The 27,830-nt window shown below is 35.8% G+C and overlaps 1 protein-coding gene across 8 annotated transcripts in view; it reads right to left on the reverse strand.

The window, feature by feature from the left end:
• LOC145693633 (uncharacterized) overlaps positions 1 to 27,404 on the reverse strand; it is a 98,641-nt gene extending 71,237 nt beyond the window's left edge. Inside the window, exons 1-2 of one of the 8 annotated variants that reach the window (XM_081769883.1) lie at positions 24,808 to 27,372; positions 14,752 to 14,893 (exon numbers count right to left, since the gene is read on the reverse strand). In XM_081769883.1, coding sequence (XP_081626009.1) covers positions 14,752 to 14,893; positions 24,808 to 26,427 — 1,762 coding nt within the window. In that variant the 5' untranslated portion in view covers positions 26,428 to 27,372. Of the gene's footprint in view, positions 1 to 14,565; positions 14,894 to 24,807 lie in introns of all 8 variants that reach the window. The other 7 variants (XM_081769845.1, XM_081769835.1, XM_081769826.1 and 4 more) reach the window with 7 other exon arrangements.
• Between the last annotated feature and the right edge of the window lie 426 nt (positions 27,405 to 27,830).

The raw sequence follows: 27,830 nt of genomic DNA on the forward strand, positions 1-27,830 counted from the left end.
ATTCAGGATTAGCCTTATGCACTCCAGCATAACAAGAGAAACATTCGTTACTTCATTAGTAAGTTTTACGTACATGCGTAGAACTTACTAATCAAGTACCTTACTTTTTTTTTTTTTTTTTTTAATTCAAAAGATCCAATATATTTCAATCAATTTTTTTTCTTGTACGCCTTATATCTGGAGAACTACATAGGGTAGCCAAACCTAAACTATCACTTAACTTAGTATGATGTGCTTATTCCGTAAAAAATACGAAAACTCGATTTAGGAGCCGTTCAAATAATTTTGTTGCCTCTGATCTAAAAAGTAATTATTGGCCAAGATCGCAATCTTCTGATGCATATTTGCGGATCATTCCTAACACTCTTGGCCAAGACAGCAATCTGTTGATCCATTTTTTGATCATTCCTAAAATTCCTGTTAGAGTTTTGTACCTTATTTTCATAATTACTGCCGTTTCTTTTCTACTACCACAGGGATGATTCAGTCTTTAAAACACTATTTCCTTGACATGGTAAACCAGTCGTAAGTGACAATATAACGCGGTCTCTCATGAAACGTTTAGTACTGCAGTCTTAGCCCTAGTTCTGCCTATATGAGTTATTGTCAAAATCATGTTTAAAATTTAAAAGGATCGTTTTTAAACAAACTCAGAAGGGCGTTTTTAGTGTGCCGTATACTACGCCAACTACATTTCTGAAATATAGACTTATACTACGCATTATTAGAAGTTTTATTAATCAAGTATCGGAATGCTTACTGCGAACGATCTTTATGCACAATATTCTGAGTTCGATTCGCGGTGGAAACTCAAGCTTTCAATACTACGCAGGGCACTGCAGAGTCAAAGTAGAACCTGTCAGTATGTTTTCCGATCTTTGGGTTCTATGATAAACTTTATTCTTACAGTTCCTCTTTCCTTCTAAATTATCATAATGAAAACAAGAATATATTATTTCTACTTCAGAAACATTCGTAATGCATACATGCAAGTTGGAAAGTTAGGTTTCGTGCACCACTTTGAAACGATTGCATAATTTTCTACACATTCCCCCTCAATGTTTATCGAATAATACAGTTTTATAGCAATAAAAAGTTTCAATTCACGATATTCGGAAGTTAGTTTTTTCTTTATTTTCTAACTTCAAAAAAATATATAACGAAAGACTGTTTTCAAATATTATCACAAATTTTACTGATCTTATGCTTAATGAGTCTTTGACTTTCACGTAATACCATGTTAATTTATATCAATTCTTTACTCGGAATAACCTGAAAAATGCATTCGGCTCCGTGTACTTTCCAAATACTGAAAATTGAAGTTAACCACAGAGGCTATGAGACGGGGTCACTATTTAAAGAGAGATTCGAATCAAGGATCAACGCGCATTAGGAAAGTGGCCACGAAGGGGCACAAAAAAAAAAGTAATTTCCTTTTCTGTCGAATAGTTCTAGCAATCATATCTTCAACTGGTCTCTTTTGTACCGCTTCCCGTTTTAATCCTAGTTCATTAGCCAGTCCTAATTAATGACGAAACATACAAATTACACCCTCCACCTCTCCAACCTTCTGACGACGAAGTGTGCAATGTTAAAGAAAAAAAGGCAGAAAAAGGACATGAAAAAGAGAAATGTTAGGATGGTGGAGGAGGAAGTGCTTGGCTAATTTAACCCTCGGAAGCTCCGTCACACGAACTAACATGAGGCGATTAAATGTATGAAATCAACCTTAAACCGCGCTAACGATTCGGGGCGGCACCCCTCATCACACTCGCCAAGCTCCTTTTACCTTTCCACGAAGCTAAATGATTCGAGGGGACATGAACTCACTCTCTCGGAAGTTATTCCTATTTTCACTATTCGATTTCATCTAGGCAAATAAAACACTTGCTGAAGTAAGTCATAGCGAGGAACTATCGTTATTTTCAAACAATTATAGAAAGTACAGTAAATGCAGTACAATTTTACCAACTAAACCTATAAACTCAAACGATATATAACTCACTGAAAAAGACTTTTCTACGAATATTGGTTTACCTACGCGAAGCTTATGACTAAAATATAAAATCAAAGTTATGTAGCTTCTAGTGATGTGTTTTGCTTGACGAATGCCTTACAGCCTGTATCTAACAGATTCTTCCATAAGCAAAGTTAAACAAGCACTGTCAAAACGTAGATTGTCAGCATTGTCACACACCAAAACTATACAAAAATCCGGTTGAAATGTTTTTTTTAAAAAAGCAAAATAGGTAGAATAATTTTTAAATCACTTTATCTCACTTAGAAGATCTGGTTTTACAACTAAGAATAGAATTATTACATTTCATATCCACAATTGATCGGGTTACCAGTACTCGTACCATATCTTATCAATAATTAACATCAAACAATTTAACATATGTCGTCGTGTTTAGAAATAAAAACAAAGAAAAGATAAAAGGGAAAAAAGAAAATATAAAAATGTATAATTTTTGGCCATTGAGTTTCCATTCTTTATATAATTATATTATTGATAATATACTTTGGATATCGGAGGTTTTTGTACAGATGGAATTAACTTGTGAGAAGATACAAATATAACTTCAAATATGTAATACTTGTAGTATGCATTTTGCACAAGATCATACAACTCACTCACTCTATGGCCTATGAAACCCTAAGGTTTAATGCCACGTTCACGAAAGCTCTCCACTTACTTCTATCCTTAGCCAATTGGATCCAGTTTCTACTTTGTATTCCTATTTCTGCAAGATTCATCTTTATATTGTCCTCCCATCTACTCAGGTCTTCCTAATGGTCGTTTCCCGTGGCCACATTACCTGCCCGCCTGAGCTTCCTAGATTTGACGACCCTAACAAGGTTTAGTAAACCGTATAAATTATGTAGTTCCTTGTTATGAAGTTTCCGCCATTCCCGTTCCTCTTGGGTCCCAATATTCGTCACAGGATCTTGTTCTCAAATACTATCAGTCTACGTTCTTCCCTCAGAGTAAGCGACCATGTTTCGCAACAATACAGAACAACAGGCATGATTGTCGTTTTATATATTTTACGCTTCAAATTCCTCGACAGAATTCGCAACAAGAGATTTTGAACTGAATAATAACACGAATTCTCTGCTTTTAATCGACATTTAATTTCTTCGTGAATATGATTTTGGTCTGTTAATATTGATCTTAGATATTTGAAAGCATCCACTTTATCAGAAGTATTATATATTTTAAGGCATCCATAAGTTGCCGTGTTACGATCCCGATACACTTCCATGTATTTAGTAGATCATATAACTGAAGAACGATAACAATACATCAGTGATAATGACAAAACACTTAAGATATTGGAAGATTAACTACTTGAACACACCCAATTGTGAATCCAAGACCCATATAAAGTGCCCCATGGGTGTTTATGAACTCTGAAAAGACTACTGACTACTTACTTTTCATAGTCTCTACATAAAAGATCAGAAAATGACGCTCATGTCAATATATCTCTTGTATTTCATTACGTTCCGAATTTTACACTTTTATGAGATTTAATGTTCTATACGATCAAAGAAAACGATGCCGGAAAAGCGGGATACAAAAATAATGAAACTAACATCAGACTTGATATTTTTGATTTCTCGAATTAAATTTACACCACAGTTCTACGAAAAGTTAATCAATATCATATACTAGTTGATATATCATATAGAGGGTAGGTAGTTCTCACAACAAAAAAGTGAACACGTAGAATGGAGTCTTCAACAAATGCACGAATTAATAATGCATGTGTTAATGAAATAAAGTATGAAGCCGTAAAACACTGTTAGGCAAGAACCTGTTTTCGAGTTTTTTTTTTCTTCTTTTACTAGCGTATCCAATCCAATGGGAAGCTCAAAAATAGATTAACAATAAACATTAAAAAGTTGATATTAGGTGTATACCAGATCTCCAAAATCACAGGCTAACGAATAGATATGACTGCGGCGCACCCTACCCTTATACAAACTCCCATGCCTACGCATCATGTATATTATTAATTTGGAAATATGGAACGCTACCACTGCTTTACCAAAATAACGGAAGAAACTGCTCCAGTGGTATTATCCTACATACACCTTGTATATTCTTGGACTGACATTGACAATTTGAATGCAAACTAACTCGAAAAACTGGACCAGCAAGATATTCGTTCAATATCAGGTTTCATTACACTGATTGAGCCTATATTTAGTTTCAGCTACAGATCGTCATTATTTTTCTTCTTTGTTTATCAGACATAACACTCGATGGACATGAACAAGCACCACCAATTAAAAAGAGCATTGTGAAGCATTAAGTAAAGAAATATTAATGATGATTGGAAACTTCCAGTGGCTTTTACTCTTCCCCAAACACAAGAAATGTACACCGCAAATGTCTTTCCTGGTCGTTTTTCGATGCTACAACAAGCAAGTTGTCAAGAATTGTGAAGTTAACGTAGAAGCTCAAGTAATCCTGCTAACAGGCTAAGCAGCATTCACGATTCATGCTTTAACTAAACGAAGTGTTTTACCAACCAACAACTGCAACCAAAAAAGCTGTCGTAAGACACTAGAAACGCCACAGGATTTGACAAGAAAATTTATTAGCGATGTTTTCTGCCTAAATTACCTATAAGAATTATTCATAGTTTTTCTGGTTTTGACATTACTACACGTGTCGCTATTAATTTTGGCTTCATTAATCATAAATATTAAACGTTCGTAATAAGTATTTCATTCTAAAGTAAAACAGATACGTCAAACAACTATCTAGAAAAAAGTTATAATAACTAGTTTTCTGTTATAAAAATAAACAATAACGCTGCACCTGTGAAGAGGTGTAGAAGACCAGATGATTCACAGTTATATAGAGTCAATTTTCCAACGCTACATATGTAAGACCTATAGCAACTACATCTCGTTACGTTAAGTTAAAACTATAAAATCTGTAGCTCCGGAAAGTAAATTGTCACGACGAACTTCCGTATTACGAGGGCAGGTCAATAAGTAATTCACAAATATCTAGAAAAAACTGTAACAAGTAACACACAAAGTAATTTTTCAATATAACCGCCAAGTCTCGCAACACATGTCTCTCATCGTGGCACAAGTTTTAAATACTTGCTCCTGTTCATAGAATTCCTTGGAAGTATAAAAGCATAAAAGTGAATGTGTCAGATAAGGCTGTACGGCAGCCAAGGTATTTGTCATGAAGCACAAAACCCAACTTGGCCCATGTTCCTTCATACGATACAGCATTCACAGTGGCCGCATGTGTTAGAAAATCCACCGGTAGAACCCTTGACATAACCCAAAATACAGTCACTGGCACACTTTTTATAGATTGAATGTAGAATCAGTATGTTGCCATTGCATGAATGCCTTCTTTGTCTCAGGTCTTGGTTCACATCCCATTCTTCAAAGAATTTTCACCATCTGGAGATTCTTCTACGATCCATACAGTATTACCCCTAGAGAGACACCATTTCCCTGTGAATTTCACTCGGATTTTTGTCATTTTGTCCACAAAGAAATGAACTACACCTTTTAGCTTTTCGCAGGCAGGCAAGACTGTAACACACACGCAATCCTTGCTCAGCAGTTCACGCTTCTGGTGCTAGAGATCCTCATCGAACAATTACCGGCTACAGTGATTCTTTTTCAATTTTAACATCCCAGATTTGAAATACCAGAAAATACCATGGATCAGTAGAATATGACGCAAAAAAAATTACTCATTGATCTACCCTCGTTTTAAAATTTTAGTTTATAACTACTTAATATTTTGGATTTTATGCATATTTATGGATTTAATGCGTATTTATAAATCAAATTAATTACCTTCTAAATATGACGGTGAAGCTGTAACTTACATAGAAGAATAGCTATGGCCTGATTTTTATCGACTATGAAATCAGTACTTACACTGAGAACATCGGAAATATATATATATATATATATATATATATCATAACTATTATTATTTGTAACACAATTGAAAGTAATTTTAAAGTAAAAAAATCCGGGTCACAGTATCTACAGCGTAGTCCGGAAGTGGGCGTTTCCCTTAATTGGTGTTTTCTGACTGTTTTAGGTTTAACCTACATTTGTTTGGTAACATTGCTTGGCACTGCCTGGTAACATGGTATTAAAGATACTGTTGTGATACAGCAGGATGGAGCACCAGCGCACTTCACGATTTAAGTGTGCAATTACCTGAATCAGACATTTTCTGGATGCTGGATTGAAAGAGGTTGTGCATCTTTATCAGTTTCCTTTGCCTGGTCCCCCAAGAAATTCCGATCTGACGACATCAGACAATGCTCTCTGAAGTTTCATAAAGCAATAAGTAAGAAACACTTGATATCAGACAACGCAGGAATTACGAGCAGCTGTGGAACACGCCTGCATCCTCGTGACTCCAGAGTATCTCCGCAAAACATCTGCGAGAACTTAGCGTAGAATTCAGCTGTATTACGACATGGATGATCATCATACCGATGTTTATGACTCACAAACATTCTACCATAACTAACACTTTGCTGTTGAAACTAAAAGGAGGTACGCCCACTTCCGGACCACACTGTATGAAATCTGTACTGATCTGTTACTTTGTCAATACAATTTGATACTTTTGCTAGCTGCTCTATAGTCTTGCTGAAACTTATAAGGCAAGATTATTATATGAGAAGTGAATATGGCAAAAAGAAGAAATTAGTTGAACTGATAGACTCTGGAACTCACTAAAGAATTTCACTTTTAGTATAAATATCTATGCTCTAAGATATCTCTCTCAGTTAGTGTCTGAGAAGACAACGTTAAGTTGTTGAAACCGTTACACTGTAATTTAGTTTTTAATAAACAAGTGTATATACTCTGGTCAGAAGTGTTTATTATTTCTGAACTGATAGGTTTAAAAATGGAATACACTAAAAACGCTAGTTTACGAATGCAGTAAAACGCTAATTTTATAATAGAACAAATAGTTCCATTTTGTCTTTCTTTCTTCAGTATTTCCACTTGTGAACTTCCGAAAAGTGTTGAGCAGAAGAAGAAAAAACAGCTTCTATTTATATATCATAAAAAAATAGCAACGAGGGGAGAGGGGAGGGGGTGAGTTTCATTCCATTGAATAACGAATAAGATGAGACAACCAATGAATAGGACCCCGTTTGCGTTCAGTTACGATCGATAAGAGCGAAAATGTAGTGACGCCGAACTATAGTTCCAGGTGGCACAATTTGTATCACTGAAGAAAAATACACTGTTAATTCACATGAAAATATATATTTTTAAAAAGATGTTAAAGATTGATATCCATTAAAAGCAAATGTAAATAGCGAGAAATTTATACGACATTGTATCCGATAAATAATTATATCAAAGTAAAGTAATAATCTGGATTGAAGTTAAGCTGTATATACAAAACTCGAGAATATCTAGAATTCTAATTTTAAATTACACTGAATTTTTTTTTAGAAAGAAAGTTATTTTTTTTTTTTTAACAGTATGGAGTCGTCCTTCAGATGTTATTTTACAAATGTGAAATAATACATACAAAATTTCAATCTACTTAAACATTATCAAAATAATACCATAGTATTGCGAGCAGTAATAATGTTCAGAAAAAAATATAAGCAAAAGGAAAATACTCGCCGGAAAATAACAAATCTTTAAGTAGCGTTTTCAGAAGACCCTGCTTCCATCTTCAGTCTAGAAACAATTGAGAGAGAATTTAAAACATTGAGGGAAATGTGGATAGAAAAAAAAAAAAAAAAGTTAGGTTTTAGAATATGTGAAACGAAAGTCTTCATGTCAGAAATGAACACATGCCAATAAGACGTTTTTGACTAGACGACTTGTGTTACACATATTTTAAATTCTTTTAACTTTTTACCTATTCACATTTCTCCCCCATGTTTTAAATCCTCTTCGAATTGGTTCTTGGCTGAAAATGGAAGCAGGGTCTTCCGAAAGCGCTCTTAGAAGAATACTTTGTCTTTTGGGCTGAATACTAGCTTTTTGCTTACATTTCTTTCAAAATAAATAAATCTATTTACAATGAGAATTACGATATATGAGAGACTAGTAAGAATCTTGCTTTTATCGCCTACCTATGTTGGAACGTAGGACTTTCTGGACTACTAACAGCCCTTCCTAATACTCCGAACTCGAATTTTTCCAATAATGAAACAACGAGTGGAAAAAACAAATTATTCTTATAATCTTTGTTAACGATACAGTCTTCATAGCATTAGGCCTATTTTCGTTTACTAGGTGATTTGACTAGCTTTAAATTATAGTACATGCAAATTATACACAAATACTTTATCCATCGATGTGCACCATGAGGATACTTTGTATGACATACGTTTATCTCCACGAATGTCCTTGTTCAAAATAACCTGAAGTTCTTCATCTCCACCATCACTTTCAATCTGGAGAAAGTTCTTTAGAGAAATTACACTTAGACAAATTAGGGTTTGGTATGAATATATTGTTCTATTTAAGCCAAAAATCTACTAGCCAACTAAAACTCCCTTATTTATATGTGCGTCGTATATGTAGCAACATTTGAACGATGTTGTATCATTTTTGTTTCTGAAATAATCATATTTCAAAGAAAAAAACTAAAACTTTTCTCTCATTTCTTTGCTCTTGAAAAACGCAATCATGACTTAATTTTGCTCATGCAATGAGTTGAAAGAAACCATTTTTCTTATTTGTATATAGTAGCAGTGTTATTTTTACAAGAAGCCAGACGCAGAAATGAGTGACGGCATCATAATCTCACGCCGTCAATTATGTTCTTTAAATTGTGCTTTACGTGGGAAGAAGTTCCTGCTTCTTCATGATTTCTTACCGAGATGATGACAATGATGCAGCATTATACTCCTCCCCATCATCATTATCCTTCTCTCTTTTTAAACCCAACTGCTCTTCTCAATGCTTGCATAGACTTCGTTTATCGTATGATGTCACCACCACATATTATATGCTGCAAGCAAAGATGTCGGTTTTGATAAACGCTATTTTGCAGCTATGTTCAGACTTTTTCTTTACTATTATTATCCTTTATGTAGTAATGTCACCGGAGTCCCCATACTCTTGTAGAAAGGAAGAAAGAGGAGAGGTGAGAAACGAGAGGTAATTCGGGGAATCCTTTTCACGGGAGTGACTATAGGTAACTTTGACGTAACAGCAGGGGCTGCAAGTAGGTTGTTGTTGGATGTAATTTATTAAGCTCTGCTAGATAATGCTCTCACCGTATGCTTTCTTGAAAAGAAACCATTTTGTTCTTTTGGTGCAGTGTCCAGGAGCCACTTCTAGGGCGATGAAGGGTGGTAGGTGGTACCACAACGAGGGAGGAACAAAACTAGAAAAAAAAAGTTTTTAAAAAATTGTGTCCTAGAGAGGTGCGAGGAATTCTGTTAGGGATTTTAAAAAAAGGACAAGAAAAGAAGGAAGCCTGCCGCTTGTTCGTTCTCTATTGCACACTTTTCAGCTTCCTATGTCATCAATCAGACATTCTTCTCATCAGCGACGCTTGCAGGTGGAATCTAGTAAGGGGATTTGATTAATGACAAGAAGACCAGCAGGTGCCAGGTTTCAGGACGAGTCATTTTTTCTACCCCCCCCCCCTCACCTCTTTCCACTCTCCTCCTCCTCCTCTTCGGGATCGTCGGTCATAGCCTGGATTGAAGTGGAAAGGGGATAAATAAAGACTCTTATACTGCATTCAGAAACTTCTAACCATGGTATTCTTCCAGATTAATATCACTAAGATTGCAAATTGGTCAGAAAAAAAGAAAAGAAAAGAAAAAGAGAACTCTTTTTTAACTTTAGAAAGTTGAATGACTTTTTTTTCTTGGAATTTCTAGTAAATATTACTACTACACGCGGAATTACTACAGTATTCAAGCAGTTTCCAAAGTACTATGCTTACAATTTGAAATTTCCCTGATTCTTATAAAGCTTATGCACGATATCACGAAGTTCCCTGTCTTAAGGTCAAATAAAATTAAAGAAATTACCTGTTTTTTAGTTTTTCTTCTAAATCGGAACTTCGAAAACGAAATCTGTCCGCTGAATATGATATATTTATAATGCTTTTATTAGATTATTTTCTCTGGCTGCTCATGTCAAATTTTGAAAATTAAATTTCACGTCAACACTAATTAGAGGTCTGAAATATTGTACAGATATGTAAACCTGTTGATAATACAGTAATTTCGCAGAAGAAGAAACTTTATTTATTTATTTATTTTTATTCTGAATTAAGAATACATTATATCGTGGAGATGTGACTTCTACTATTGATTGGATAATTTAGATCTGATTTCATAATACAGAAATAAAATAGTTCATCTTACGAGTAACAAATTTAAAAAAAAAAGAAACAAATAACGTTAATAGTCTCTTTTCTTCACGCTTATAATACTACTAGTTATAATTCAGGATTCCTACTGATCTGGAGAAACATATTTCCCTGACCTTTGGCAGGAAATTCCCTGACTTTTATGACAGGTGTCGATAACGCTGACATATAAATAAGGAATAAATAACAGTGAATATTTATATATCTGTATGAGAACATCTATTCTATAGAGACAAATCATAATCAATTGCTTATACGTACATTCCACTTACACCCATAGAAATCTGAGCAACGTTCCATACTGTGATCATCAATGGTTGGCTGATTGAAATTGGTGTACAATTGATGTTAGAAAAAAATATATTTTACAAACTTCCCTGACTTCCAGTCTTTTTCCCTAAGTCTGCCTGACCTACACTATTTTCCCTGTTTTCCTCGACTTCCCTGATCAGTAGGAACCCTGTAATTATTATTCTTCAATATCCTGGAGACTACTAGAAACAAATAAAGGGGCAAGTAAATGATGGTAAAAGAATTCTGCAATGAGAGGAAACTGCCCCCCCAAAAAAATCAGATTTTGTCCAGCGTGATACCAAACGTAAGTTACTTCACACCAGAAGCAAGTGCGAGATCTACAAGTGAGTAGCTCTCCCACAAGAACTTCCACTTTCACTTTTAATGGTTGTAGTAACTCCTGATTTAATAAAGCCGATTGACATCCTTGGCACAAACGAACATAAAGCGAAAAAGGTCCTTCTTATCTCTCGTTTTTCAGATGGTCAGTATGTTTAAGAGCGCCTGTCATGTTACGGCTTGTATCACTGTTGTCCATGGTAGGAGTGCAGTGATATACATACTTCATACATACATACTTCCATTGCAATATTACAAGTTTATTCTCTTCTTTCTTTTGGATGAATTTCTTCCATATATTACTTGGGATATTGGACTTTCAATTGAGTTCGTTCTCTCATTTTTATCTGGTATCCTTTGCTCACAAATGACACTTAAGTGACAAATTAACATATTAAAACAAAGGCATTACTTTGCAATCACATTCACATATTTGAACTACCAAAATGTTAATGAATACTTTTATTATTCTGACGTTTTATCATCTCGCTTGTCAACATTCGCCGAAACTCGAATGATTTTAATTTCACTCTTTACATATAAATTATGCTGATGGTAAGTTGTTGTTTTATATATGATGTCAAAGCCTGAGTACAATCGCTACTTTTTTCCTCGACATATTGGTCAGTTAAGAAACAAAACGTCGCTGATAAAACCACCAACTATACACCATTATAACTCAAACCTTGTCTCTCTAGCATTTGACACGAAATTCAGTCTTTGATGTACAAATGTATCAGTTAAGTTTGTTTGTTTCCGCTAAAAACAAGGCGATTAAGAATGGTGTATTGTATATCAATGAATTCAATACTCGTAAATAATGAAGATAGAAAAAAAGCAAGTACTTCATTTGCTTTTGAGCCTTTGGGGCATCTAAAAACTTCGGTCACTTTTATGAGCTCAAAATAAATTAAGGTAACTTAATATACATAGAAAGATGTAATAACTATTCGGGAACGAGTCATTAACGATATAATGAAGAGAATTCATTGTGTGCTTAATTTATCGCTAAACTTCAACCTTCCTGGTGAATCAATTGGACTCGCTTACTTCTTTCACGCAGTGTTACATCAATTATCTGTATACTTCAAAAATCTTGAAACCTTCTAGACTAACGTCAAAATATTTACATAATTTTTGCCAGCAAAAAGCTTTCTTTCTGAACTTTTTTTTTGTTTTTTTTTCCTGCTTTTTTCTCATTCATGAAATAAATGATTCATCACGATTTCTGAGTTTCTTGAATGAATCCCAAACATATATAATTAAGTTAGAAAAATAAGGTGCATTTTATATACGCAGAATATATAAATGTGTTCTTTTCTTTTGCTACTAACTATAGTAACAACCAAATCTAAATTTATACTAATCTTCAAGCATTAATATTTGAAGATGACAAGTTAACTTAGCTGGACTGAATTGACACAGAGGCAAGAAAGACTTTCTTTCTTTCTCCGAAGTTTCTAATTGATTTACGTACGTGTTCTTTTCTGGTTGCCAGAATTTCGAAACAATATCGTTGCCAGAACCTTCAACTGAACTTGAGATATAATAAACAGTCAATTTTGCGTAAAGTACTTTAACATAAGATAATATTTCAAAAATAAATAAATAAAAGGTTTATTAGCAATTATTGTGTAATTGTGATTCTATGCTTGGAGTTATGAAGCAAGTTACTGCAATTTCTGCTATTTCTAACAATATTGTTGTATCAAGTGATTAAATAAATAGTACGTACATAATGCTGTTAAAAGAAAAAAAATCACTATTTTTTTTTGAAGAGACCTTATATTTGCCTTGTGTGTAAACTGAAATAACAAATACTCTTTTTCATCACCCCTTTCTGATTATGATTGAATGCGCATGTATCAAATTATTATTACTTAGGCATTCTCAGTAGGAAAACCGAACAGAAAATAAGTATATATACATGATTTATAATATTTTCTTATTGTGGATACTGCTGCTCAAAGACAAAGGACACTCTCCTATAATTTTACCTACATAAACTCTGCAACAAATAAAATCTGGTTCAATTTATTTATTTATTAATAAAAGCTACTTGTAAATTGATATCCCATACCATGAGGTTATTCAGCTAACTACTGATGTAACCAGGAGGCCATCTAAACCCAATTACTAATTTCACTAACAGCCCACCACCAACTCAACTACTGCTGTGCATATATATGTATGTATTTGTATGTATGTATGTATTGTGTGTGTTAAGTAAGTGATGTCTTGTTGTGTTTGCGTGTGCATTTGATTATGTATACTCTGGCTGTTCCATTGCACAAATGTGTTTTCGTTTAACCTCCACTGTAATCACACGAACATCACAGGATGAGACGCAATAACAAACACGTGAAGAACATAACACAAGCAATGAAGCAACTATTAAACAATACAATTTAGTTCCACATGATCACCGACAAATAATGTCCTACTATCGGTTATTTTACTTTGCTGGAATAGATACATACAATAGTTAGTTTTGCTTATTCCACTGAATCTAAAACGTTTCGTGCGGAAACATGAGTTGAGATATTTTTTTTATAAGCCGTAACCCTATCGAAATGTAAATATTTTAATTATTCTGCATTGTAATAACAATACAGCAATTCTCCTCTACTCGTACACAACAATAAACTTAACTATGCTGCTGATTTCGAAAATGCCTTGCAGATGCACTGCAAAACTAATGTTATTCTTTACTTAAGAAACGAAAAAAGTATTATTACAAATTTAAAAAAATCTCAATGAAATATTGCTTATATTTTATTCTGTTCATATATTTTAAGATGCAATGTTCTTCATGGCTGGGGGAAAAGGAACTGGCCATTTCGCCACTGCTCCCCTAGCTTAATAAGTGGGTACGAGCCTGAATTCTTCACGAACACTGATATTATTTTGGTTTCTTAGCTAACTTAATCTCCAGCTTCAAAACAACATATCTTCGTGTAATAGTACTGTAATTCCATTCTGTTATAGCCCTGCTGGAATCGTAAGCCACATTTTTCATGTGGTTAGCACATAGGCTCTTAACGCCATTACCTTGGATTTCTAATCGGACTTAGTTATTCCTTAACTCAAGTAGTTTTTATTTTATTTTTTTCAAAATTCATTATTGTAGTTGATGTGCTAAAAGTCATTTCCCATGCACTATGCATGATTACATATGACATTTAAAATTTTAGCCATCATTAAATTAGTTGCTGCATATAACATTCCAACTTTCTTCATGTAAAAATCCCAATATTTCACTACCTTAGATTTTTCCACTCATCCTCCCACTCCAAAATCGATCCTAACGAATGAAATATTTATTTACTCAACCTGACGAAGGCCACGCTTAAACTGACAGAGACTTATATGGGAGGTATTAAAAAAAAAAAAAAAAAACTATTAAAATACCTATTAATTTGACGTGTATCTGAGACTGTAGGAAAAAATGTGAATCTGGTGAAATGTATCTACGCTTGGAATTGTACATATGTCGTGTGTGTATGTGTGAGTGTCTTTGAGTGTAATCATAAAGTGGGATCTCTAACCTGCTGCGAGGAGTGGCCCCAGCCGCTTCCAGTCCCCTGCGCTTAGCCCAACCCCTGACGGGGACCCAGGGCCGGGACCGGGGCCTGGGCCTGGAGCTGGTCCAGGACTCCTAACCTGCGGTCCGGTCCCAGGCCTCAAACCCTGGCTGGTGGTGAGTCCCAGTCCGAGACCCCTCCAGTACTCACCCATGGCGCCAGTCTTGGGGTCAAGCTGATAGGGTGGGATTCCCATATGGGCTGGGGGTGGCTGCGTCAGGTGGTCCCCATTATGGCAGAAGAAAGGTAGCGATGCGCCGGGGTGAGTGGGGGCCAAACCCATCTTGCTCGCCTGGAAAGAAGAAGAACAGAATATTGTAAGTTAAATTACATTTAGGAAAACTACATATTTAGAACAGAAACACTTAAGTGACTTTAAATGTTTTAGTTAAAATTAATAATAATCATTATAGCAGTTTAAGTTTTCGGCTCATTTTGACCCAAGTTTATTCCAAGAGTTAAAATAGGTGTCTCTTAAAATAAGTTCCAGAGCAAATTTCAAAGTAGATCGGTAAAGAGAAAAAAGAAAAGAGATTGACATATTACAGATCATGAACAATTAATATCACATGACAAATAATTAATTCACACCATGAACAATTCTAATAATACGAACCGTAGCACAATATAAACCAGATCGCTTAAAAAAAAAGTTAAACAGGTGACGGATGTTTCTACGTGACATGTATGAGAAACCAAAATAAGAGGAAGGCGAAAAATAATAAACTCTGTAAATAAACAGTCCCTATAAAATTCCTGGCGATGGAACAAATTTCTTGGGTTACAAAGCCAAGGAGCTTTCAGACATCTTGTTTGTTTATTACAGTAAGAAAGAAAGAAAAAAAAAGAAAAAAAAAAGATCGAGGCAGGAATCTTAAGTAATAAAGGAAGTCATTAAATTTTTTATTAATTCTAGAATTATCACTGCGTTTAAAAGACACTATTGGTTATTGATGATTTCCTCTATCCTTTACCTAACTTAACGTGTTGCGTACTTACGCCATCTTTATTTCTTATAGTCCATTGATTTATACGCCAAATCGTTTTTTATGTTTCCTCCAAGTTTATTTAAATGTCCATTTGTTTGGTCAGCATGAATTTACACCATAAAGTTTTATATTACTTAAATTGCATTGGAGTATTAAATATTTAATTTATATACAGACAGATCAACATGCTATTTTCACGAAATAAGTAATATTTAAACAGACTTGAGTAAGACATTTAGTAAACAAACCATTTAAGTTCCAGTTCATTTCAAAGAAAATAGAAAAATAATTCCCCACATAACTCAATTTTGACGAGGTTAATGCCCTTTTCCCAAATCACAATTTTTATCTAAGAAAATTCCTGAATTAGGTATTACAATGAATTTAAAATGTTACATCAAAATAACCTACTAACTTCCAATTCAAAATGCATAAACAAATTCTAACTTGTGTGAGAGTACATACAATCTTGATGGTTAGAACAGAAACTCAGAAAAGACCCCAGTTGTGTGATCATGTATGCAACCCACTCGATTTCATTGTAGTGCAGGTTGCCTATTTCTCAGCACATAAGAAGAAATATTGAGGAAGTCCATCCCAACGAAGACGCAAATTGGAAACTGACAAACTGCGTCTTCATAAACTGCACGGGGCATTATAGGAGGGTAAGATAGAAAGTGAAACATTCCAGTTTAAGTCCCATGGTTATGACCTTTAGGTTAAAGGAATCTGATAATTAATGAAAGGGATGGAATGAGAGTAAAAGGAAACAGAGGAACTCCCGAGGAAGCTTATGGACAGGATGCTGTCCACCAAAAACTCACATGGCCTGGGATTGGACCAGGTTCTCCAGCAAGAAAGTAGACTGAATTGAATAGTCGAAAGCAGCATATGTTACTTTTCGTGAAAACAAATCTTGAAGATTTATCTGTTCGCCTTTCTCGTCCAGAATTAACCAGACAAGGAACTTCTTTGGAATAGGCTCTTTATTAATTAAAGTATTATATAAAAGGACAAATGCTTATAGTATAACTCATAAATGTGTGTTTACATGCACTACTTTCTCCAGGTCTTTTATTGTTTGCCTGGCAAGGGTAAATTAGTCCACTACGCAATAGATCAGTGGTACAGTGGCCAGTTTCTTTTCATTCTGGAAAGAAAATAAAAAAAAAAACTGGAAATCACACATGTAGAGCGAAGAAACTGGACTAAGATAGAGAACATATAGGAACTAAATAATAACAGATGTAATCATTTGCGCACGCCAACTAATACTGCTTCGATATATCAATTAGTTATTGGTTCTATCTTATTGCCGAAAGCAGTTAAATTATAGGGTATTAATTAAACTTTTAAAAGTCTTTACAATTTATGCAAAGATCATACTATTGGTAAAATAATAATAATAGTATATTCAAACAAATGTACCCATTTTCCACATACTGTTGCAATAAACTATATAAGTAAATAAACATTACGCCGTGATTGAGAGCATAGAGAATGCGAAATGAAAAGTTACAATAATAATAATAATAATAATAATAATACGAAGTACGATGAAGAATCAAGAAGTGCCACAATTTATCCCGAAGTCTGATCTTGTGTAAAGCATAAATTTGAATGATAAAATATTTATTATTATTATTATTATTATTATTATTATTATTATTAATTATTATTATTATTATTCTAAGTTGAACATTCACGATTATACACCGAGACTACGGAAGACAGTGACAAAGAGATGGACGATAACGGTGGCATGGAGAAAGTAGGGGGGGAAACAGGAGAACCCCGAAAAAAAAAAAATACCGCATACGTTGTTCACCAAAAGCGCTCCCTTAGCGAGCGCAGAGATCAGACGAAATACCCCACATACACCAGAATTGAGCGTTCTACCACTGAGGTTTGTTGAATTCGTAATCAAGAAATAACTAGAATGTCTCTGCTTCTAAAACTGATGAGGTTAGATGGTAGATCATTTACCATTTTCGATTTTTGTATCTTACAATGTCATGTATATAATGGAATATTTATTTCAGTTTAACATTCCGATAGTGTGCCCTTTAGGTTAAAGGAGGAAGATGATTAATGATTGTAAATGATTATGATAGCATTAGTGGAATGAGAATGTGAGACAATCCTGAGAAAACATATGGACACTATGTTCAAAAAAACTCGGACTGGGATCGAACCGGGGCCGCTCGCACCAGACATGAGTGGTAAACCACTAAGCCACCGTGCAACATTGAATGCATAATGTATATAATACCATATTTTCTCTCTCTTTCGTGAAACTACCATTAACAATTGATTGATAAATGATCATTAAGAGCCTGACTTACTAAAAATAATACAAAATTTATCAGTTTTTTTTTTTTGCTTGTTTCTCATAAGTAAAAGGAGATAATGAAATGCAATTTAGCTCAAATCATAGATAATGTTATTCTACAACAGAAAACATGAACCTGAAGAATTTTCAGTGTTGCTATCATAGAAATTACAGTATTGGCCGAATAACAATTCCAACTTTTTAAATATTATTATTATTTAATTTTAATAACTCTATGTTAAAACTATTTTGTTTATTACAAACTATTATTTAAAAATTAGTTCAAAGGATTTCAAGACAACATGATACGTAATTTAAATGCAGTTGAGTTCGTTCATCTAGTCGCTGCCTTAACTTAGATTTTTGGAGGAAATGATATTCTGGCAACACTGTAATTTCAATGAATTCTTCAAACATTGAAAATTCTTCAGGTTCATATTTTCTGTTGTAGAATAACATTATCTATGATTGTGCTAAGTTGCATTTCATTATCTCCTTTCACTTATGAAAAACAAGCAAAAGAAAAATGGTAAATTTTGTATTATTTTTAGTAAGCCACGCTCTGGCTATTTCGCAAGGGAAGGAGGGATAGAAAGAAGTGAAATATTTCAATTTAACGTCCAACTTTTAGGCTGAGAGAGACGACGATTAAAACAAGTGAATGATGGAAGAACTGGATTGAGAAAGTGGGAGGTAACAGGAGTACCCCGAGCCGAGAAAACCCATGGACACAATGTTGTCCACCACTAGTGATGAGCAAATGCAAGACCAAGACCAAGACCCGGGTGGTCTTGGTCTTGGTCTTGGTCTTGCACATGCGGTCTTGGTCTTGGTCTTGCACTGGAACCCTAGGTCTTGGTCTTGGTCTTGGTCTTGCACACCTAGTCTTGGTCTTGGTCTTGGTCTTGCACACCCAGTCTTGGTCTTGCTTGCAAGAGTCTTGCAAGTTTTGCTTTTAAGAAATCTATGATTTTCATAAGTAAATTTTACTCTGGATATAAGGGATAATAAATCCTACATTGCGTCAATAGTGAGGGAAATACAATGTATGTTTCTAAATGTAATATATTTTACCTTCGTGTAAGTGTGATGATACTGTACAACATAGGCGATGACCTTTACTTTTTTTTTCAATGGGTGATCACGCTTCACTACTTATAAGATAAATCACAACATTTCGTAATATTTTTATATGTTTTAACAGATCCAATACTCCACTGGTTCCCAAACTGGGGAAGCTACCCCTGACAGTGAGACGCATGAAAGAAAATCAAGACGGCACAGATTACTGAAATACCATAAATTGCAAAATTATTTTTACACTCTAAAGGCGTCAGATTCTTTTCTTTCCAACCACGATTAGCTCATCTTTGTATTGAACAAACTTCCAATTAAATATTGAAATTTAGTTTTACTGATTCTAATATGTACTGTATGGGGCAGAAACAAGGACATTACGCAAAAACGATGAAACAGTTAGACCAGGGCTGTCCAAATGGCGGCCCGCGGGCCGCATGCGGCCCGCCAAACCATTTCCTGCGGCCCACAAAGCTTTCATGATTTACGATTGTTATAACTGATAATATTTTAATTTATATTCATTCATTCATTTAATGTTTCCACTCTTCTTTCGGAATAAGGCATCCATTTAGCGCTTCTATACAACAAAAAGGAGCAGGCATCCAAGACAACACTGGAGTCAGTAATGTAACCGTTGCTGAAAGGGACGATTACTTCAATGAACGAATTTATATTTGATCTAGCTTTTTAAATCAGACCCTTTCTTCCTCGAACTTTGCCTAGAAGCCATAGCGCGCAAGAAATACACCACTTCTTGTGATAAACACAATTTAGCATACTTTCCAAGCTGCAATCGTCTGACATTAGATTTTGAAAAGGAAGCGTTTAATTTTTCTGAGTTCTGTAGAAACATCGAGAGTATCATGAATGGATTTAATGCGAGATTCTCAGATTTTGACAAATTAAAAAAACGGCATAGCATTATTTACTAATGCATTGACAATAAACATCGAAGAACAGGCTCCAAACTTACAGCTCGAACTTTGTGACTTTCAGTCTGACCCATTGTTTCAGACAAGAACAAAGAAAGGAGTAGATTTTTCAGACTACTTTCTAACAAACGTTTCCCTAGCTTTTGTGTGTTGTGTTGGAAAATAGTGTCACTGTTTGGTAGTACTTATCTGTGCGAAAGTGCATTTTCCACCATGAAAATTGCAAAGAATCGCTCCAGAAGCTGCCTTGGAGATTCTTCTCTCTTACATCTGCGGGTTACATCTTTTACAAGAGGAATGGATGTAGATACCCCAGCCCTTGTAAACGCTGCTAGTCACCCTCATTAGTCACATTGAATAGGAATGTTAAATTTCACATATATTTTTTATATTTTTCTTTTGTAGTGTAATAATAATAATAATAATAATAATAATAATAATAATAATAATAACAATAATTATTATTATTATTATTATTATTATTATTATTATTATTATTATTATTAGCTGCGGCCCTCCACCTTACTAGTAAAGACAGTTATGGCCCTCAGGCTTATTATAATTGGACACCACTGAGTTAGACTTTCGAAATGTGGGCATGGAGAAAAAAGGAGAGAATCAGCTGAACGGAAAACGAATGCGAAGGTTTTAGAAATAGTAGAAGTAGGGGAGAAAAGAAGAATTTTAGATGTAATGAAGAGGAGGACATTGGCTGAGGAGGAACTGTATTATGAGGGACGTGCTCTAGGGGGGGGGGGCCGAAGGAGATTGTAGTTGAAGAAAGATATTAAGACAGAAAATTGCTACCTTAAGACGAAGAGACTAGCTGAGGACCACAGTCATCGAAGCTTCTCAGCTGCAGCAAGTGACCTGCCAATAATGGCAGAATAGCTATTATTATGACGATGATGATATGTTTTGCAATATTGACCAAAATAGAGAGAAAAAATTAAAATAATAATAATTAAACCTCTTAATATTTTAGAATATGAAATGAAATTAAATTTGTGAGTTTTACGTCCCATGTTTATGCTGGTCAGGCTAAAGGAGACGCCACGGTGATAATGAAAAATGAATGAAAATGGTGGAAAGAAGAAAGTGGGAGGAAACGGGAGAACCCCGAGGAAACCCACGCACACGGTGTTTGTCCACCACAAAGTTCACTTGGCGGGGGCTGGGATCGAACGCGGGACCCGAAACAGCAGAGCTGAACGCTCTACCATTGAGCCACCGCGGCCCGAATATTTTAGAATAATTTGAGTGAAAACTGAAAACGACTCAACTGTCTATGTCTTGTGTAAACTCAATTTATATAAATACTTTTGACCTACATTAGAAATACATAATAACGGCATCAAACTTCAAGTTATTTGAAATAAGTACGAAATCACTCTCAGTTGTGAATATAGATTATTTATTGTTGTATAATGTTATATCGTTGAATCCTAGATATGCCGTATACCTAAGGGGGCTATATAAGTTATATTGATAAACAATTATTCAACGTATAAGCATCCACCTATGAAATCAAACTTGCGGTCACATGCGCTAAATTTTTGTCAATGTCATGAAAATGTTATTTCAATATTAATTTTATAAGTACACATTAAAAATTTTCAACGGATGCTTGAGCCTCAGAGCCAATGCCATACCCATGTAGTCGACATCTATGGTGTACGGAATTGCCGATGTTCAATACTACATTTCTTTAGTTTTGGAAGAAGAACACCATTAATATGTTTTGAAATGAAATGAAATATCTACTTTAACATCCCACGATTATTACACTGAGGCTAAGGGAAACAGTGATGATGAGAAATGGTGGAATGAAGAAAGTACGAGGAAACGGGAAAACCCACGCACAGGGTGTTTGTTCACCAAAGAAACTCACATAGCGCAAGCTGCGATCGAACCAGGGCCCCATGTACCAGAGGTGCACGCTCTGCCACTAAGCTACCGTGTCCATAACATGCTCTAGTTTATTTTTGCTTATCCACTTCTTATGGACACAACTATTCTTCGTATGATTTCCCAAAATCCAATCATGGGCCGTCGTGAATGATCAAATGATGACCAAAGTAAATCAGACACTGAAGTTATTATAGCTTGTAACAATTCATAGAATTATGCTGTCGGTCGTCTCGTGAACAACCCATTCAAAAAACGACATTCTGTAGCTATATGTTACAGGAGCAGATCGACTCATGGATTGCATAAACTACTGGGAACACATTCACTCCGGCGGTATTTTTACTGGAGCCAAGAAGTTCACGTGAAAGATGTAATGATTTTTCTCCTTCCTTTTTACATTCTATAAAAAAATCAAGTAGTACCATACTTGTGCAAGACTCTTGCGCAAGAGTCTTGGTCTTGGTCTTGGTCTTGCAGGTATGGTCTTGGTCTTGGTCTTGGTCTTGCAGGTATGGTCTTGGTCTTGGTCTTGCATCGGGATTCCTGGTCTTGGTCTTGGTCTTGGTCTTGGTCTTGCATGCAAGACTCTTGCAAAAACTGCAAGACCAAGACTCTTGCGCTCATCACTATCCACCACGACATTTCTGGATCGGGGATCGAGTTGAGTTAATTTTGAGTTTAACGTCCCTTTCAGCAGCGAGGCTATGAGACGGGACCTACTGATTAAAGTGGAATCCCAACTACGTGAGCTCCCGTCGGGAATCGAACCCGGGTCTCCCACGCCAAAGGCGCGTACGTTAACCGCTTAGCCATGAAGGAGCTCTTGGTTGGGAATCGAATCTTGGACCCCACGCACCAGAGGTAAGCGCCCTACCACTGAGGCCCCGTGCCGGGGATAGGACGAGAATATGGACCTGTCTATATTATGTATTCGAGGGAGCACGGTATCTCGGTATCTAAAAGCATAGAGGAACTTCAAAAGGTACAGCGCTCACCTGTGGTGTGAGGGATGCTTGGTTTGGGTTCGAAGTGAAGAATTGTGTTTATTATTTTAGTTTACAACAATATAATCTGAAAATCCTCCACGCGTGATTTAAAGATGTAATGCTAATAGGCCCAATCTCATTTAGCAGGAAATTAAGAGAAGTTAATTGCAAAAACTGAACTACAAGCCAGAAAATTAAAAAGTAATGTTTCGATATTGTAGGACATTTTGAAACAATTTGCTTTCACCCATTTTGTATGATAATTGATTCCTCATTAACAATTTCACCTCACTGATATATTTCCCGTTTTCTTTGGAATGATTTGGAATTCTAATCATGTAAATTTTAATGATTTCTTTTTCAAGTCTACTTAAATGTTCCTTGCCCTATCAAACTGCGTGCAACAATTTAATATTTATAAAATAAGATATATTTTAGTAGATTTCAAGAAATCAGTAAAATCAAAAGGTTAAAATTCCAGTTCACTTCATTCAAGAAACCACAAAAAAGTTTCCCCATGTAAATCAATGGGCTAAAAAACGTAGATGGCGTAGGTGTGCATTTTTTTTTTTAAAGGAAGTACTTACTTGCCAACAATGTAAGAGAATAAAATAACATTAAAAGTTCAACTAAGTTTACAAAAAAAAAAAAATCACTTATAGCAAAGCAAGGTTAATTTCAAAGTAATTGATCATAATATACTCTTTCTTTATTGTAATAATTGAAAAAATAAAAATATTCTATATTCATCTTCTGTCCAAAGCAGTGAGTGGTTTGCCCTTATCGTTTTTACAGCCACTGGTAAAGTCAGTGTCCTACTAACACACGAATGATAATGTGTATTTGCTGTGTTGCATTATGGTTGGCTAGATGAGTTGGGGTTTAGCGTCCCTTTTAGCAGCAAGGCTGCATGAGACGTGTATCTGCAGCTTAATGTGCGACCTCATCACGAGCTCCCGCTGGGAATCGAACCCAGGTCTCTCGCGCGGACGACGAATACGATAACCAGATAATCATGGGCAAGCTACGTGTTGGTTAGTAATTTTACGACCTACTGAATTTACGTAATAAAATCACCGAGTAAAAATATTTGCAACTCCTTCATTAGTTACAGTCGCTTAAAACTCAATGTAGATGAGCAAAACTATAAGTAATAATACATCATACATTAAAATTCTTAACTGTAAACCTAGATATGCAATCACAAATCACATTCTTGTCGTTTCAATCAATAACATAACATTCGTCATAGTAACAGTAGGACATTAGTGTATACAAATGGGTAACACCATCAAGTTATACAGTACACATCTAACGATATATGCGCATATGTATCGAGTCTTATAAAAGATGGATAACCAACTAAATAACGAATTATATATAAGAATTAATTATTACTGAGTAGGTAGCCTTCATCAATGTTTACAGCTAACCCAACCTAGCAAAGTATAAACTAAACAAAACAGCAGAGATTTACAACAAGAGTTTGCATAGCAGTTTCCACGAACCTAAGTAAATCTCAATACCATCCCATCATTCATAGAACAACATAGATTTACAACAGTGTTCGGCTGCCTTTTGAATAGCACTCCCCATCCACCTAAGTAAAACTAAATAAAGTTCTAAGACACGGTGATGATTAGGTGAATCATGATAGTGGTATTATTAAAGTGGGACGAAACAGGAAAAAAACCACCCATGTAGTTCCACCACAAAAATCACTTGACGGGAGCTGGGATCGAACCAGGGTTCCCACGGGCCAGAGGTGAGTGCTCTACCATTGAGCCAACGTGACCTCCATTCTCTGTATGACTACAGTATTATCGTAAAATTTTGTAACTATGATTATATATATCATTCCCTCTACCCTACATTAATTAAGAATGATCATACACTCATGGAAAATACAATAAAAAGTAGTCTAAATCGAAAACAATGAGTTTTCATTCCGTAATAATGAAGGAAGAAAAACTTGCCTGTTTAGCCCTGGCCAGAACTTCTTTGACTAGAAGTAGGGTTGCAGGATCAAAAGGTTCTGTTTCCATCCACAAAAGAGCTTGTTCAAGATGCGACGCTGCGTCCCCAGCTGTAGGAATCCTTGGTTCTTCCTCGGTGCTCGACTCATCTGCATCCTGATCCGATTCTGCTTTTACAGATGTGTCCGTTAAATCCAGTGGCTTCTCCATCTGAACCCATCTTTTGAGATCGTCATCGGTCACTTCCAGTCCTAAATCATGCGCTAACCACTGCAATTCGTACAATTGTTGTTGATGGAATTCATGCTCGCCGGACGAAAAAGTATCGTTCTCGCATTTGAATGACGATGCACTATCAATTTTTGACCAACACTTTTCGAACACTTCTGCTCGAAGTGACATCCAAGCCCTGTGCAACATCACAAACATATCCTTCATGTTGAATTTTTTAATGAAGTTCGTAACGGAGGTCTCGTCTTTCACTAACGCCATACCTGAGAGCAGCTCAGCCTTGTATCGAATTTTTAGTTCGTTGGTAACGGCCATATGATTTAAACAACACTTTCCTGTCTCACTGAAGTCATCTTGCGGAAGTATTATTAATCGAATTTTCCCATCAACGGTTACACAGTCTTCCTCTTGTGGCAGGAATTCCGATCGTTCAACAACAAGCAAAGCCTTCTCATCTAGTTTATTAGCCCGTAAATAAAATGTAACTGATGTCACGAACTCTTGATAAAACCACCATACAAATATTTCGGGTGGTAGCTCCGGATATGGTTCCGTATTGTTACCAACCACATACAACAATGGTTGGTTGACCATGTTAACATGGCGGAAGCATTTCGGTCTCCATTCCCGACCAACACATACTAATTTTAATCTGTGAGACCCTGTTTTGTTACTTGCTATTAAAAGACTAACACTATCTACATTAGCACCACTTAACATACTATTGTATAAAGTTTTATCTGGTAACTGTTTCCACGCAAGATTCGTTTTGGCACAAAAGTAGATTTGCTCATTTTGATAGGCGCCATCTTCGATGATTCTTCGAAGTTGAGCTCCTGGACTTTGGTCCCCATTGCTCTGCAAAATGGGTGCAGGGGTAGCAGCGGGCGGTGAAGAAGGGGATAAGCTTATCGTTTTAACTCCATATGCCTCTTTCCAACGGATAAGCCAATCATCGGTAATTTTCAGATCGGGGCGGTTAAGGCGACGAGCCAAACTGCGAGCTTTAGCTTGAAGTTCGGTATCAGACAAAGATGCCGCACCAAATTCTTCATGCTGGCGTACGTACCATCGAAAAAGTAAACGTTCAATGTCCACTTCTCTACCAGGGCGTAAGAGTTTCTTGCTGACAATCTGGGCTGTAGAGTCTGCTGGATCATCGTCAGTCCTTGATGATGAAGCCAAAGATGCTGTCGAGGACGATTTTGACATTTCAGCCAATTCTTCTCGAAAATGAGTTTCACTATCCAACCATTGACGCAAGGTGGTTTCTGGTATACCATATTCTTTTCTAATACGCCTATGGCTACATTCTCCACTTTTAACACGCTCAACCACGTGCAATTTTTGCTCCACTGTAAAACTTACGCTCAACTTCCCCAAAGGCATTCTATAATTTATTTCGTGAATTGTGTCATATTTCGTTTCAAGCTTGAAAACGCACGAAGAAATAGCTTCAAATTTGAAAAAGTAAAAAAATGACAATTTTTTTTTCTATCACAGATGAATAAACTCGATGAGTTATAAAGACTAATATTTTGACTAGATTCGTTGATTTTTTTTCTTAGAAAAAGCAAACTTGAATTACTAAACTTACATTCTGAGAAGTTGATTAATTAAACGTTTTGCGACACCGACAGAATACATAAACAAAGAAAAGCTCACAAACAAAATAATATAAATAAGTGTGAGGTTCGGACGTGGGTAAGTCAAAGCAGGTTGCTTGTCTTTCGGCTGCATGCTCGCTTTTTTCGCCATCTTTTCTTTAGTAAATTTCATCTCTTATTATCTATTATGCCATCACACTTAACTATACACATGTCTTGGTCTTGAGACACTACACGATATTTCTAAGTTACACTGGACAAAACGTTCGCTCCTCGTATAAAATTGGTACACCACGAGACAAAACTTCTTCACCACTCGCACTCTGCACCACTGCAGCAGCTGGCATGTTCACTCACTCGGTCACCATAATCACTGAATTGAGAACGGCATTCAGAACAATCGTGAGAGTTAGTTTGCTTGTGAAATCCAACAGGAAGTCGAGAGTAACTTGCAATCGAATACGAATTATGTCTGTTGAAAACGGAAAATTTATGTTTTATTTTCAGGTCCTGTAAAAATGCACACCAAGCGCACTGTGTATGAGAGAGCTTGCACCAGCACGTAGCTACAAAATCCAACTGAGAGAGACTGCAAGCTTCCCTGGATTCGAGCAGAGAGCTACACACAAACTATTGCTGCATTGAGAGCGGCCAGGATCAAAGGCTGCTTTCTACCTCAGCTTTACTCTATACAAGGGCGGCGGCGAGCGGCTACACAAAGGCGAAAAAGAGAGTCTGGCGGGCGAGTCTTTCGCTAGGGAGGGAAGTTGGGGCAACGGGGAAACAAAGTGCGGTACCCTTTGTTCACTCGTAATCAAGGCAAAGCGCAAAGGAGCTTTTGAAACAACCGGCACTTTTGATATCAAAGCTCAACCTACAAAGACATGATCATAAAAGAACGAAAAAGCAAAGTAGGAACATGAAGGGAAATGACGAGCTATGGTGACAAGAGATACACAGCACATACAGATAGAGAAATGAGAAACTCACTGATGTTTCGATTTCCATCTTTTTTTAAAAAAGTCATTAAAAAGAAAGTGAGGGAAAAAGTACATAAAAGTGCGCTCTGACATATAATGCCTGCACATGCTAACAATGCAGGTCGTTCGAGTTTTATTGTGACAGATAACTCAGCAAAAAGAAAGAAGACCAAAATAAATCCAATAGAACTCTGGTTAAAACTTT

The sequence above is a fragment of the Thermobia domestica genome, chromosome 1 (assembly GCF_964235325.1).
Source record: "Thermobia domestica chromosome 1, izTheDome1.hap1.1, whole genome shotgun sequence".
In the NCBI taxonomy this organism is placed as follows: domain Eukaryota; kingdom Metazoa; phylum Arthropoda; class Insecta; order Zygentoma; family Lepismatidae; genus Thermobia; species Thermobia domestica.